This window comes from Vitis riparia, chromosome 10 (assembly GCF_004353265.1).
Source record: "Vitis riparia cultivar Riparia Gloire de Montpellier isolate 1030 chromosome 10, EGFV_Vit.rip_1.0, whole genome shotgun sequence".
In the NCBI taxonomy this organism is placed as follows: Eukaryota; Viridiplantae; Streptophyta; class Magnoliopsida; order Vitales; family Vitaceae; genus Vitis; species Vitis riparia.
This window is the reverse complement of record NC_048440.1, coordinates 8,078,256-8,090,885: the sequence shown is the minus strand read 5'-3', so window position 1 is coordinate 8,090,885 and position 12,630 is coordinate 8,078,256. Positions and strand designations below refer to the sequence as shown.

General features: G+C 36.7%; 1 protein-coding gene across 1 annotated transcript in view; it reads left to right on the top strand.

Moving 5' to 3' along the window:
- The first annotated feature begins 880 nt into the window (after window positions 1-880).
- Window positions 881-12,630, top strand: part of LOC117923493 (exopolyphosphatase PRUNE1-like) — a 44,113-nt gene continuing 32,363 nt past the window's right edge. The window contains exons 1-2 of the mRNA XM_034841807.1: window positions 881-1,038; window positions 2,752-3,376. Of these exons, the coding sequence (XP_034697698.1) occupies window positions 1,021-1,038; window positions 2,752-3,376 (643 nt within the window). The 5' untranslated portion in view covers window positions 881-1,020. The remainder of the gene's footprint in view (window positions 1,039-2,751; window positions 3,377-12,630) is intronic.

The following is a 12,630-nucleotide window of genomic DNA, read 5'->3' as shown; positions in this document are numbered from 1 at the left end:
TATTTATCTTTTTATCTATTCATCTTTTATTTATTTTTATTTAATTTTTTTACGTGTATTACATTGTAGTAGCACATAGTTTTTTTCCTTCATAGAAAAAAAATTAAAATATATTTTAAAAACAAAGGGGTTTTGTATAAGTAAATTGATAAAATTGAAGGAACTTAACAAGAAAAGTGTGCAAAAGAATTTACCATCTATAAATGTGCTTGGAATTTGGATTGAACATGGAAAAGAGTATGAATTATTCCATGAATCTTGATTTGAATCTTGAAAGAATAAATTTACATCCTCAATTATTCCATGAAAAAGAGTATTACTTGGTTTGGTCCATGAATCTTGGAAGAATAAATTTACATAATTTTTTTTGGACTTTTTCCATATTCCTTCGCGTCCTTTATCACGTGTGCACTTACTAGTGGTAAAAAGGGGGAAGAATCATTTAAAATGTTTTCCACTAATCAGAATATTTAAAACAATATATTTATATCAATCAAAATTAAATTTTTGATATGAACATATTACTTTTGACTGAATATAAAAAGTTGAATATTTCAATTTTTTTCTATTGAACGACGAAACAAACACCACCTCTTATATTATTGTAGGGTGAGTGACATCGGTAAGACTCTTTGGTTAAAAAAATGTAGCACTTCATCCCCTTTCAACTACATAGAAATTTATGGCAAAAACACTCTTATATTTCAATGCAACAAAAATACAGGAGGAAAACCATATAGCAGATTTTTAATTCAGTGCTAAGCAAAAGAAATCCGAAGAGGCAGGTGGGATCCACCCTATGTCTCATCAGAAATACGAATATAAAATGGGGTGTTCCATTGTGATGTTCAATTGGCAGAAACAGGGGGGCAGAGTTGATGCAATGGCGGACTCAACCATGATACCCACATTGTTGTTTTGTTTCTTTACGAATCTGCCGTCTCCTCTTCCCTCAAATACTATGCATTTTGCTCATTCTCCTCTTCCTCTTCCTCCTCTTCCTCCTCATTCCTCAACTCCATGTCTGGCTCTCACCAGGTCTCTACTCAACTCTCTGCTTCTTCTTCAATTTCCAATATTATATACTGCTTTCTTCTTTTTATGTTTTTTGGTTTGCTTTTTTTTTTTTTTTTCCTACTTTCTTGGATAGTTTTTCTGTTTCTATAGTCTTCACAGATGAAAATGAGATGTGCTCTCGTTAATATTTGTGGGTTACTGGAATAAAAGCCTTTAATCCTAACTGCAGGCTCGTTCAACTAGAGTTCTTTTCTGGCCTTTGAACCGCCCTTTTGACAATTGAGGCTTTTCTCTCCTACTGAAGTCCCCGAGTTGTTTTGTATATTGTTCTTAATTAGAGGAGGTTTCACACGAGGTGAAATGGTGAGGTGTGTGAAAGTTTGAGGTAAGATTGGAGCAAAACTGAGAGGCAAAAGGGGTATGAAAAACTCCCATGTCTAAGAATTTTGGAAAGTAGTCTTCAATTTTTCTTGGATTTGTTGTAAAAATGGTGCCTTCATGATGCTCCTTTATGAAACTATCATTAACCACTTCCTATATGGGTTCAAAGCGTGTGAACCTTGCCTTGGTAAGCCTCCCAGTCTAGCCTCTTAAATCAGGCCCATTTGCATTCGGTATTAGGAGGGTCAGCCCTACCATCAAGATGCATTAAGCCTTATTCTTAAGTTAAAGCTCTGTCAAGGATGACGCTATGAGTGGATATACGAATTTACTTGGAATGCACCAAAATTTGTGGGTTCTTGAAATGCTTGGCCATCTAGTTGGAGTTGGGCATCATGCCACAGTACTGCAATACTTCAAAATGGGAGGAGGTACGGAGATGGCAATATAGTGTATGAATGCAGAGGTGAAAACTCTCTGATCAAAAAAGAAAAAAAAAAGTGCAGAGGTAAAAACCCTTGGTGGCATTTTTCCATGGTCTGAAACTATATGCTTGCTAAGGTTGTGGAGTATGACTAAACAGATTCCATGATATTGTCTCATTGAGAAAAATTTTAAACATAAATACTGCACAGAAACTTTCAGTAATTAAATATTTGGGAAACACTACAAAAAGGGGCACTTATGGGATTACCAAGATCTCTCTCTTCAGTTCTTGCATCTTCCAAGCACATTCCTCACCTATTTGTGGGCCCTGCATATGGGTGTTCTTCAAAATCCCAATGCCAAAATGCCTCTGAGGGTTAGAGGTTTGTACTCTTTTAGCAAGACCGGTCTTGTTCTTTAATTTCACTATGATCATTGGTTTATGCGAGGGCAGCTCACACTATGCATGTGAAGACAGACTCTTTGTAGCCATACTTTAAATATGATATGCAATTTGTATTGGAGAGCACGATGTGGGTTAATGGTAGCTTCTGTTGTTTTGATTAATTTCATTTAGTTAGTTTTTCTTCTTACGGTCCATCAACTCATGAATCTTATTCCCTTGATATATGCAAACAAAGCATCTCTCTTACAAGCCTTGATAGACAAGCTTTTCCATTAAGTTAGCATTTCAATTCAGTTTGCATTAAAGAGCAACTTAAAAGCATAAATGCGAAGTATTTTTTGTCCTTGATTTCCATATATTTATCAGCATGATAACTTAAATAGTGTTGATATTATGTAGAGTTAAACATATCTTTTAGTTGCCATCAGTTTATTTTTGCCTTATCATCATGGTTTGGTAGGTTGTATTTTTTTTTAATTCTGTTTTTTTTTTTTTTTTTTTTTTTTTTTTTTGCTTTCCAGGAACCGTATATCCGTAAACAACTTAGAAAAGGTGGTGCTACCTTGATGGACCGGTATTCTAACTTTGGAATTCATGGAAGTGTTACCAGCCGAAAAATTTCCAGGGCAAGTTCAGATGCTGGTGACTCAGGACCAAGATCAATTGTTTCAGATATATCTGAAAAGGTTGTAGACAAGTCCTCAGAGGATGTAGTCTCAGATAGTCTTGTTGAACCTTCTGGTCAATCCTTATCAGGGAAGAAATCAAAATTACCCAGAAAAACTTCATTTGCATTTCCAATTATTAAGTCTGATCTGAATGTTGACTTGGATGAAGGAGATGATACAGTGGAAACCAGCTTGACTGCTCATGAAACAGATGTAGATTGCTATACTTCTTCTGATACTGCAAGGCCCACAATTGAAAGATCCTATAGTGTGAATAAAAGGAAATCAAGTCTTTCTAAAATTCCACTTCCACAGTCTGCAGCATCGTTTTATATTGGGGACTCACCACACATGGAAGTTGTGGAATCATGTGAAAGCATTAACAGGCTGAATTCGTATTTGAAAGCTAGTAGAGATGAAGTCAATGCTGGTGTTCCAGGCAGGTTTTTACATGCTGTGATGGGGCAAGATTTCTCAGGTAACCCACTTTGTTGAACTCTTAGATTACCAGATCTGAGCCTAGATCTCTTTTCTTCATCTCTTCTTTGACCTCCCTCTTTCGCTTTTAAGCATTTATGCAGCATGTGTTCAGCATTGTGTTTGTGAACATGCAATGAATTCTTTAGATGTTATCTGCTACCTAATAGAAATTCATTATTCATGACAAAATGTGTGGAAGAATTTAGAACTCTCTATTTGATTTCCTCCCCAAAGTAACTGATGCTTAATATAAAAGTGGTAAAAATCTACTGATCAGATGGTTGGAATCGCTAGATTATGTTCATATACCAAGTAAATCCAGGTATTGATTCATTAGTTCTGAAAGGTTGTGGGCTAACCTTACAACTGAAATAGATTTTGGAATAGTAAACCTTCAGGAATGCTTCCCCCAACCATTAAAGGAAAGGCTCAATGAAGGGAAGGAGTTAGTCACTGCCCAGGTGATCAGATTCCAAACTGATTGAGATCCCACTTTCTGTTGGCAGTGGAGTTATGAGACTCCAAAATCCAGGGAGATGTTCTTGAAGACATGGTGAGGTCTAAGCTACACCCTTCTCTGCTACCAAATCATAGACTGTCCAGAGAAGACCAAAAGTTCTCCTCCTTCTCTTGGGACAAATCTTTCTACAGGGTGTTTCTTTCCTTGGTCGGTCTTTCTTTCTTCTGTTTTATGCTATAGGGTTGACTAATGATCTTCACATCTGAAGTAAGACTGGACTACAGTCCACCCTCACTCCAGATGCAAAGAATGGCTTAGCAAACTCTTAAGGCACCAGTCTTTGTTAAAAGTTTTAAACCCTGCTTTGATGTAATTTCATTGTGTTAGAAATTGAATCTATCTATCGTTTTATTTGGTGTTATTTAGTTTTTGAAATTTCATCACACTACTATAAATTTTGCATACTCCAAGCTCTGTAAAGTTTGCTGGATTTCTTGAAAATTTCATGGAGGAACCTTCAATATTCTTAAATATTTCTTCAAATTAGAAGAATTCTTTGGTATGACAAGAAAATGATTACAAAACTTTACCCCCTTATCTCCATTTTCATTTTGAGGTTGTGTCCTTAATTTCATGATACATTCATATTTAGTCCTTTTTTTTTCATTTTTATTTTGTGCTTTTGTTTGTGTTTTTGTTTTTTGTTTTTTCCGTATTTTTCTCTTCCTTAGTTGAAGAGATGGCAATATGTTATGAGTATTTGTTTATTTTTATTTTGTGTGTGTATGCTACGAGTGTTTGTTAATTTTTTTTTTTTTTTTGCTTCATTTGGAGAGATGGTAGTATGCTATGAGTGTTTGTTAATGTTTTTTTTTTTTTTTGATCAGTAAGTGAGATTTGTATTAAGAAGCATAAAAAAGGACGCACCAAAGCACACACAATGTATACAATGACAGCCAAAAAGGGTCAAAAAAAGGAAGAGAAAACAAAAAACTACTTCCTCCCTCAAAAAGACCCAACCAATCAATGAAATCTATTATGGACATCAATCTTTCACCTATAAACAGTTTGGTCCAAGTTATCAAGTTACACAAAAACAAGTATTTCGGCCTTTGAATTGAGAGTTCCACATTCTCAAAAGATGTTCTATTTCTCTCTTTCCAAATAGTCCAGAAAAGGCATAAAGGAGCCGCCCTCCAAACTTTTTTCCGTTTTCTTCCAACAAAGGAATCATGCTAACCTAGTAGAGTCTTTCTAACTGTAGACTGCATCACCCAATAACTTTGAAGAGAAAGAATATAAGCTCCCACAACACCCTTGCCTTGTCACATTGCAAAAGGATGTGGTCAATTGACTCCTCATGAGACAAACATAGGAAACAACGGTTGGCCAAAGACCAACCCCTCATTTGAAGTTGATCAAGAGTCAAAGCTTTTCCCCAAGCCGCCTCCCAAGCAAAAAAGCTCACCTTAGGAAGAACCCATGCATTCCACACAACACTAGAAGGGAATTGCACTACCCTTCCTGTCTCTAGGCTAGCATAAAGAGATTTAATAGAAAAAATCCCACTCTTCGAATCAACCCAACACACTTTATCCTCGTTATCCTCTTCTACCACTTTATCTTGAAGCCTTGCCAAAAAACGTTTCACAATAGCAATCTCCCAATCATTTAGAGGCCTTAGGAAGTTAGGATTCCACCCCCCTTATTTGAATGTTGCCACAACTCTGCCACCCAAGCATCTTTAGAGTTAGAAAGGACAAATAAAGAGGGAAATGAAACATTTAATGACTCATCCCTGCTCCGGTTATCTTTCCAAAACTTTATCCTTTTTCCATTGTCCACCAAAAAGGATAATTTACCGCTAACTAAATCCCACAACTTCCTTTAGTCTTCCATAACCCAATACCATAGCCTCCTCTCACTTCCTTAGAGCACCAACCCCCTTCCAAATCCCCATATTTACCACTAATGATGTGTCTCCAAAAGGCCTCCCTTTCTGAAGCAAAGCGCCAAATCCACTTACAAAGGAAGGCCTTGTTAAGCGAGTGAAGGTGCCTAACACCTAGGCCTCTCCTCCTTCTGTCAAAGCAAACAGTATCCCACTTCACTAGATGAGACTTACTATCTAAGGTCCCATCTTCCCAAAGGAAGTCCCTTTGAATTTTTTCCAATCTTAACCGCACAATCCTCAGTATCTGGAAAAGAGACAAAAAGTAGATTAACATACTAGATAACATATTTCTAATCAACATTAGTCTTCCCCCTTTGGAAATATATTGTCTTTTCCACAATACCAATCTTTTACGGAATCTTTCTTCCACCCCATCCCAAGCCATCAACGAATTATAAGGGGCGCGTAGTGGGAGCCCCAAATAAGTGGTTAGGAGCGCTCCTACTTTACAAACCTAATACAAGGGCCAACTCATCTAGGTTCCCCGCTTTCCCCACCGGAATGAGCTCACTCTTAGTTAAATTAATTTTCAGACCCGAAATAGCTTCAAACCACATGAGCAACTAGCTTAAGTAGGTCAATTGGGTATGGGAGGCCTCACAAAAGCTACCATCTTTCCTATAAGGTTAAATTGTTAGCAATGGTATGTGGGACTTGTAATTGAGAGGCCAAGCTCTGATATGATTTTAGACTAGAAATTTTCCTAAAAGCTTAAGTTGTTAGGTTAAAAGCTAAAAATGTATATCAGGTTGATACCCTCCCTCACTTGCGACCTTATACCTTGTGGAATTCTGGGTTTAGAGCCCTCTTTTATAGGGTAATTTGAGGAGATCATGGGTTGTAGCCTATTTTAGTTAAGTTTTTATTTGTTTAAAGAAAGAGATTACGATAATATCTCCAGCCTTTATTTCCTACCTTATTGGGATTGTTTTTCCCACTATTTAGCTGCTAAAATCAAGGAGATTTATTGACAATCTGCTGTCATATTTCTTATACAAGATCCTTTGTAATCAGCTGGATTTTCAGAATGAATTGAATAGAGTTTTCTCCTCATTCTACGTGGTATTGAAGTCTCCTCTGAACCATAATAATGCTGGATGATTAAGTATGACACGACCACCGATAAGATGAGTTCCACTTCCAATCAAGAAGTTGTTATCTCCAACAACAATGGCAGATCAGAAATCTTTATTCTTCCCATTACAAGGGATAAACTAAATGAACACAATTTTCTTGTGGAACAACAAAGGATATATATGGGATGCAGCAAAAGAAACCTACTCCGACAATGAAAATACTGCTGAACTCTTTGAGATAAAGAATATTCTACATGATCTACGACAAGGGGAACACTCAGTCACTCAATACTTCAATACCCTCACCCGCCACTAGCAACAACTGGATATATTTGAAGAATTAGAGTGGGAATGTCCTGTAGACTGTAATAAATACAAGAAAATTGTTGAAAAAGAAAGGATCTTCAAGTTTCTGTTAGGTCTCAATAAAAACTTGGATGCAGTGAGGGGAAGAATCCTTGGAATTAAGCCTTTGCCATCATCCAAGAAGCATTCTCTGAGGTTTGAAGGGAGGAAAGCAGGAAGAAGGTCATGATGGGAAATCAAAGAATCTCTACCACCGTTGAGAGTTCAACACTTGTCTCTCACAGAGTAAATTTTTCAAGCAACGACAATTGAACTTGTACAGGCAGGCCTTGGTGTGATCATTGTTGTAAACCAGGACATACCAAAGACACTTGTTGGAAGTTACATGGTAAGCCTGCTGATTGGAAACCAATAAGGTCACCACTTGAACGTGAAAGCTGTGGCTTCATGACTATAGGAGACAATCGTGCAACTTTTGAGGCAACTCTATTCAGCAAAAAGCAAATGAATCTCCTTTAAAAATTGTTCAGCCAATCTCAACCAAGTCCTATTATTGGAACCGGTTCAATAGCACCGAAAGATAACTTTTTAAGTGCTCTAAGCATCAAAACTGAGAAACCATGTTCATGGATAATCAACTTTGGTGCTTCTGATCACACGACTGAAAATGCTACTTTGTTTCACATTTACAACCCCTATTCTGAAAAGTATGAGGTTTGAATTGCTGATGGATCTTTATCCATAGTGGTTGGTATAAATTCCATTGTTATCTCAAAGAACCTGACCTTGAGATCTGTTCTTTTGTTTCTAAATCCGACTTGTAACTTTTTATCCATTAATAAAATAACAAGGGACCTTAATTGTATTACTATGTTTTTTCCCACATATTGTGAATTTCAAGAATTAGACTCGGGGATGACGATTGACAATGTAAAGGAGTGTGTGGGACCTACATTCTCGGAGTTGATGACTCCCTTGAAGAACAAACTCAAAATGCAAGTTGTGTTTCCACTCCTGCCTTAGTAAGCCAGTTCAACAGGGATTCTATCTTAGTTGTTGGTTCTAATAATGATGGTGCAATCATGTTATGGCACTATAGATTGGGTCACCCTAGTTTTTTGTATTCGGAAAAGTTGTTTCCTTCATTGTACAATGACAAAAATCTGAAGTTTTTCAGTGTGAGAATTGTCAATTTTCCAAACATGTTCAAAATACTTATCCAAATCAGCCATACAAGCTTCTCATCCCATCTCAGTCATTCACAGTGATATTTAGGGGCCATCTAGGGTAAATAATGTTTCCGGGGCTAGATGGTTTGCGTCTTTTGTTGGTGATCACACTTGAACTACTTGGATGTTCCTCATGAAAGAAACATCCGAAGTTGGTCCAATCTTCCAGAACTTCAACTTTATGCTCTAAACACAATTCCCAACACAAATTCAAGTCCTTAGAACTAACAATGCCAAAGAATGCTTTCATTCTATCCTCAGGGAGTACCTATTGGATGATGGTATAGTTCATCATAGTTCTTATGTAGGCACCCCACAACAAAATGGAGTCGTTGAAAGAAAAAATAGACACCTCCTTGAAGTTGCTAGGTCCTTTAAGTTCACAACACATGTGCCAAAATATTTCTAGGGGGAAGTTGTTCTTATTGCTTCATATCTTATCAATAGGATGCCATCTAGAGTCCAAAGTTTTCAAACCCCTTGCCAAACCCTTATCCAAGCCTATCTTCACACTCAGATCATCTCCTCTTTGCCCTAAAAAGCATTTGGCTGCATTGCATTTGTTCATGTTTACCAACAACACGAGTAAACTAGATCCTAAAGTCATAAAGCATTTATTTCTTGGTTATTCGCCCATTAAAAAGGTTATAAATGTTATTCATCTGTCACTGGTAAATTCTACAATTTTATGGATGTAACCTTTTTTGAAAATCAACCATTCTACCACAAAACTAATTTTCAGGGAGAGAACTCAATCACACAAGAATATTAGTTTTGGTTAAATGAGGATATTGTTTGGTCTAATCCTATTACCTTGTTCGCACCAATTTCTCCTCAAAATATCTAGTTTGAACCCATTCACAACACAGATTCCCAAACCAACACACAACCTGCAAATGATAAAGAGTTATGTGTTTATTCAAGAAAATAGAAAGCCCAAGAGAAGATAGAGCATTATACACTCCCCAACCAAAACCAAGCATCCAACCCGAGTTTAGACAATCTTGATTCCCTTTTAGGTAATAAAGCTCATGAATTCTTTTATCAATAAAAATTATCTTCTGATAAAAAAAAAAAAATACAGTTCATAAATCTTTTTTTGATGATTCTCGTAGTAATGATCTTAATATTCCTATTGCCTAGAGGAAAGGTGCTAGATTGTGTACTTAACATTTGATTTCCAAGTTTGTATCTTATGGAAATTTATCCTTGGGTTACCGTGCCTTTGTTACTAATCTCTCTAATGTAGAAATTCCAAATAATATATTGGAAGCTCTTAAAAATCAGAATGGAGGGCATCGATTAGAGATGAAATCTGAGCTCTTGAAAAGAATGGAACTTGGGAACTCTCAGACTTACTAAAAGGAAAACAACCTATAGGATGTAAATGGATCTTTATGGAAGAATGTAATTAGGAAAGATTGTAGTTATTCTAGAATAGGGTAAAAAAAATGTCGTATATTAATTGAATAAGGGAAACATGCTTCCTTTTATAGATAAGTTACAATAAATCAAACTAAATCTACAACTATACACCTAGATTTCAAGGAACAAAATAAAATCTATAAATTTAAAATATACAAAAACTTATCCCTAAAAAATTGTAACAACCAAATCGGAATTTCTTTGATTTGGTTGAGATTCTCAACACTCCCCCTCAAGCTGGCTTGAAGCTGTCATTCATGGCCAGCTTGCTTACTAAATCATCAAACTGCTTCTTTACCAATCCCTTAGTGAGTATATTTGCAACTTGTTCAACCGTAGGTATATAGGCCATAACAATCAATCCATTTTCCAGTTTCTCCTTGATAAAATGTTTATCAACCTTGACATGTTTAGTTCTATCATGGAGTACTGGATTATGTGAAATGACAATGACAACTTTATCATAAAAAAAGACCTTCATAGGTAAAGGGCTAGCAGCCTTAAGTTCCTCAAGTAATTGTTTAGTCCACAAAACTTCATAAATGCCATGGGCTACTGCTCTAAGCTCAGCTTCAGCACTACTTCTAGCCACAATATTCTGTTTTTTTTTATTTATTTATAGGAAACGACAAAAATATCTATTGATAGAAAAAAGAAGTACAAGAGAAGGATGAGGAATCCTCCCACCAAAGAAAAGCTAAACTACAAGAATACAAAAACAAGAATCTGCAATGTAAAAACAAACAATCTCTCTAGGTTAGACCACCCGTTGGAGTTACATACTGTTAGCCAATTTAGTTGTAACACATTAAGGGGAATCCCCTTAAAAACCATGACACAAAAAACCCAAAAAGAAGAAAGGAAGTGAATAGAATCCCAAAGATTCTCTGAATTCTTGCTTTATCCTCAAATATCCTCGCATTTCTTTTCCGCCACACAACCCAAATTAAAGTAATGCACGCAGCTTGCCACAAAACTATCCCTCTCTTAGATAATCCAAAACCCTTACAATTGATGGACATCATGTCAAAGATGCTCCTTGGGGGAACCCAGTCCATCTTGGCTAACTGAAATAATCTGTGCCACAACCCCATCGTCAAAGAACAATGTAGGAAAAGATGATTTGCTGATTCACCATGCTTCATGCACAACTTACAAATGTCAAGACTAAGAGCTTTGTAGGGCCTTCTCAATTGTAGCAAGTCATTAGTATTTACCTTCTTATGTGTCACTAACCAGACAAAGGACTTGACTTTGAAAGGGACTTGAGAATTCCAAATGAACTTAGTAGGGAAAACTGGAGAAGAACTAGTGGGACAAGGGTAGAAAGAAAGACTTGACTGTAAAAAGCCTTGAAGAAGATAAAGACGAGGATCTCGCATCTGAAACTGATGGTGATAAATGCAAACAATCAAGTGATTGCATGAGACATTCTAAATCTTTTTATCTCAAAATCGGAAAGGTTACAATAGAAATTAAAGTTCCAAGAGAAGGGGTGAGTAAAACCGAGAATTGAAGATGTAAGAATATTTTTATCTGTGACTACTCTAAATAGTCTTGGATATTGGGAACCCAAAGGTTGGTCTCCCCACCATAAGTCTTCCCAGAACCGAATTTTTTCCCCATCTCTTACCACAAACCGAGTATACTTGGAAAAATCCTGAAAGACTTGTGCAATAGCCTTCCAAGGACAATGATGTGACCATCTGACTATAGTGTTTACATCCTAACCATTAGAATGTGTCCCATAAATGCTTAAGATGAAATCTCTCAATTTTTGCAGCCACTGAAGCGAGAATCTTAAACAAGGAGAGAAAGTAGCTAGGAATATGGGTAAGACAAGACTAGATAAGAGTTATCCTACCTCCAAAAGATAAGTAAGCCTTTTGCCACCCATCTAATCTCCGCGAGATTCTCTCAATCACTGGATCTCAATATCCACAAGCCTTTGGATCCCCTCGCAAAGGAAGACCCAGGTAGAGTATAGGTCAATCAGAAGCCTTGCAATCAAGTAACTCGGCCAACCTAGAAAGATGATTCTGATCAAGATTGATGCCAAAAAGATTACTCTTGTCAAGGTTAACCTTAAACCTAGAAATATGCCCAAACACTAGCAATAAACTCTTGAGAGTCTGCAGTTCTTCCTCACAAGTGTTAGAAAAGAAAATGGTATCATCTGTAAATTGCAGATGGGACACCTTAATTCTGTTCCTACCAACCCTGAAACCCTCTAACGAATTTCTTTCCTTTGCTCTCAACAACATCCTGCTCAGTACATCTACGACTAAAGTAAACAAAAAAGGGGATAAAGGGTCACCTTGTCTTAATCCTCATGACTTGACCCATCCTTTAGCATTTCCATTCACTAAAACTGCAAAAGAGACCGTGGACAAACAACCTCTCATCCATTTCCTCCATCTAGGACTAAACCCCTTTTTTCTCTAACACATGATCCAAATAATCCCAACTCACATGGTCGTAAGCCTTTTCAAAGTCAATTTTGAAGATAACTCTTTCCTCCCCTGATAATCTTTTCTCATCCACTATCTCATTGGCTATAAGAACTACATCCAAAATTTGTCTCCCTTGAACAAAAACACCTTGAGTAGAATGGATAGTTTCATGTAGAACCCCTCTTAAACGCCTTGATAGAACTTTGGCTAATATCTTGTAGAGACTAGTGATCAAACTAATAGGTCTAAAGTCTGAGATTTTCTGTCAGACTTTTTTTGTGCAAAAGAACAATGAAGGAAGCATTAGTGCTTTGATTAATAATCCCGCTTCTGTGAAACTCTGCAAACA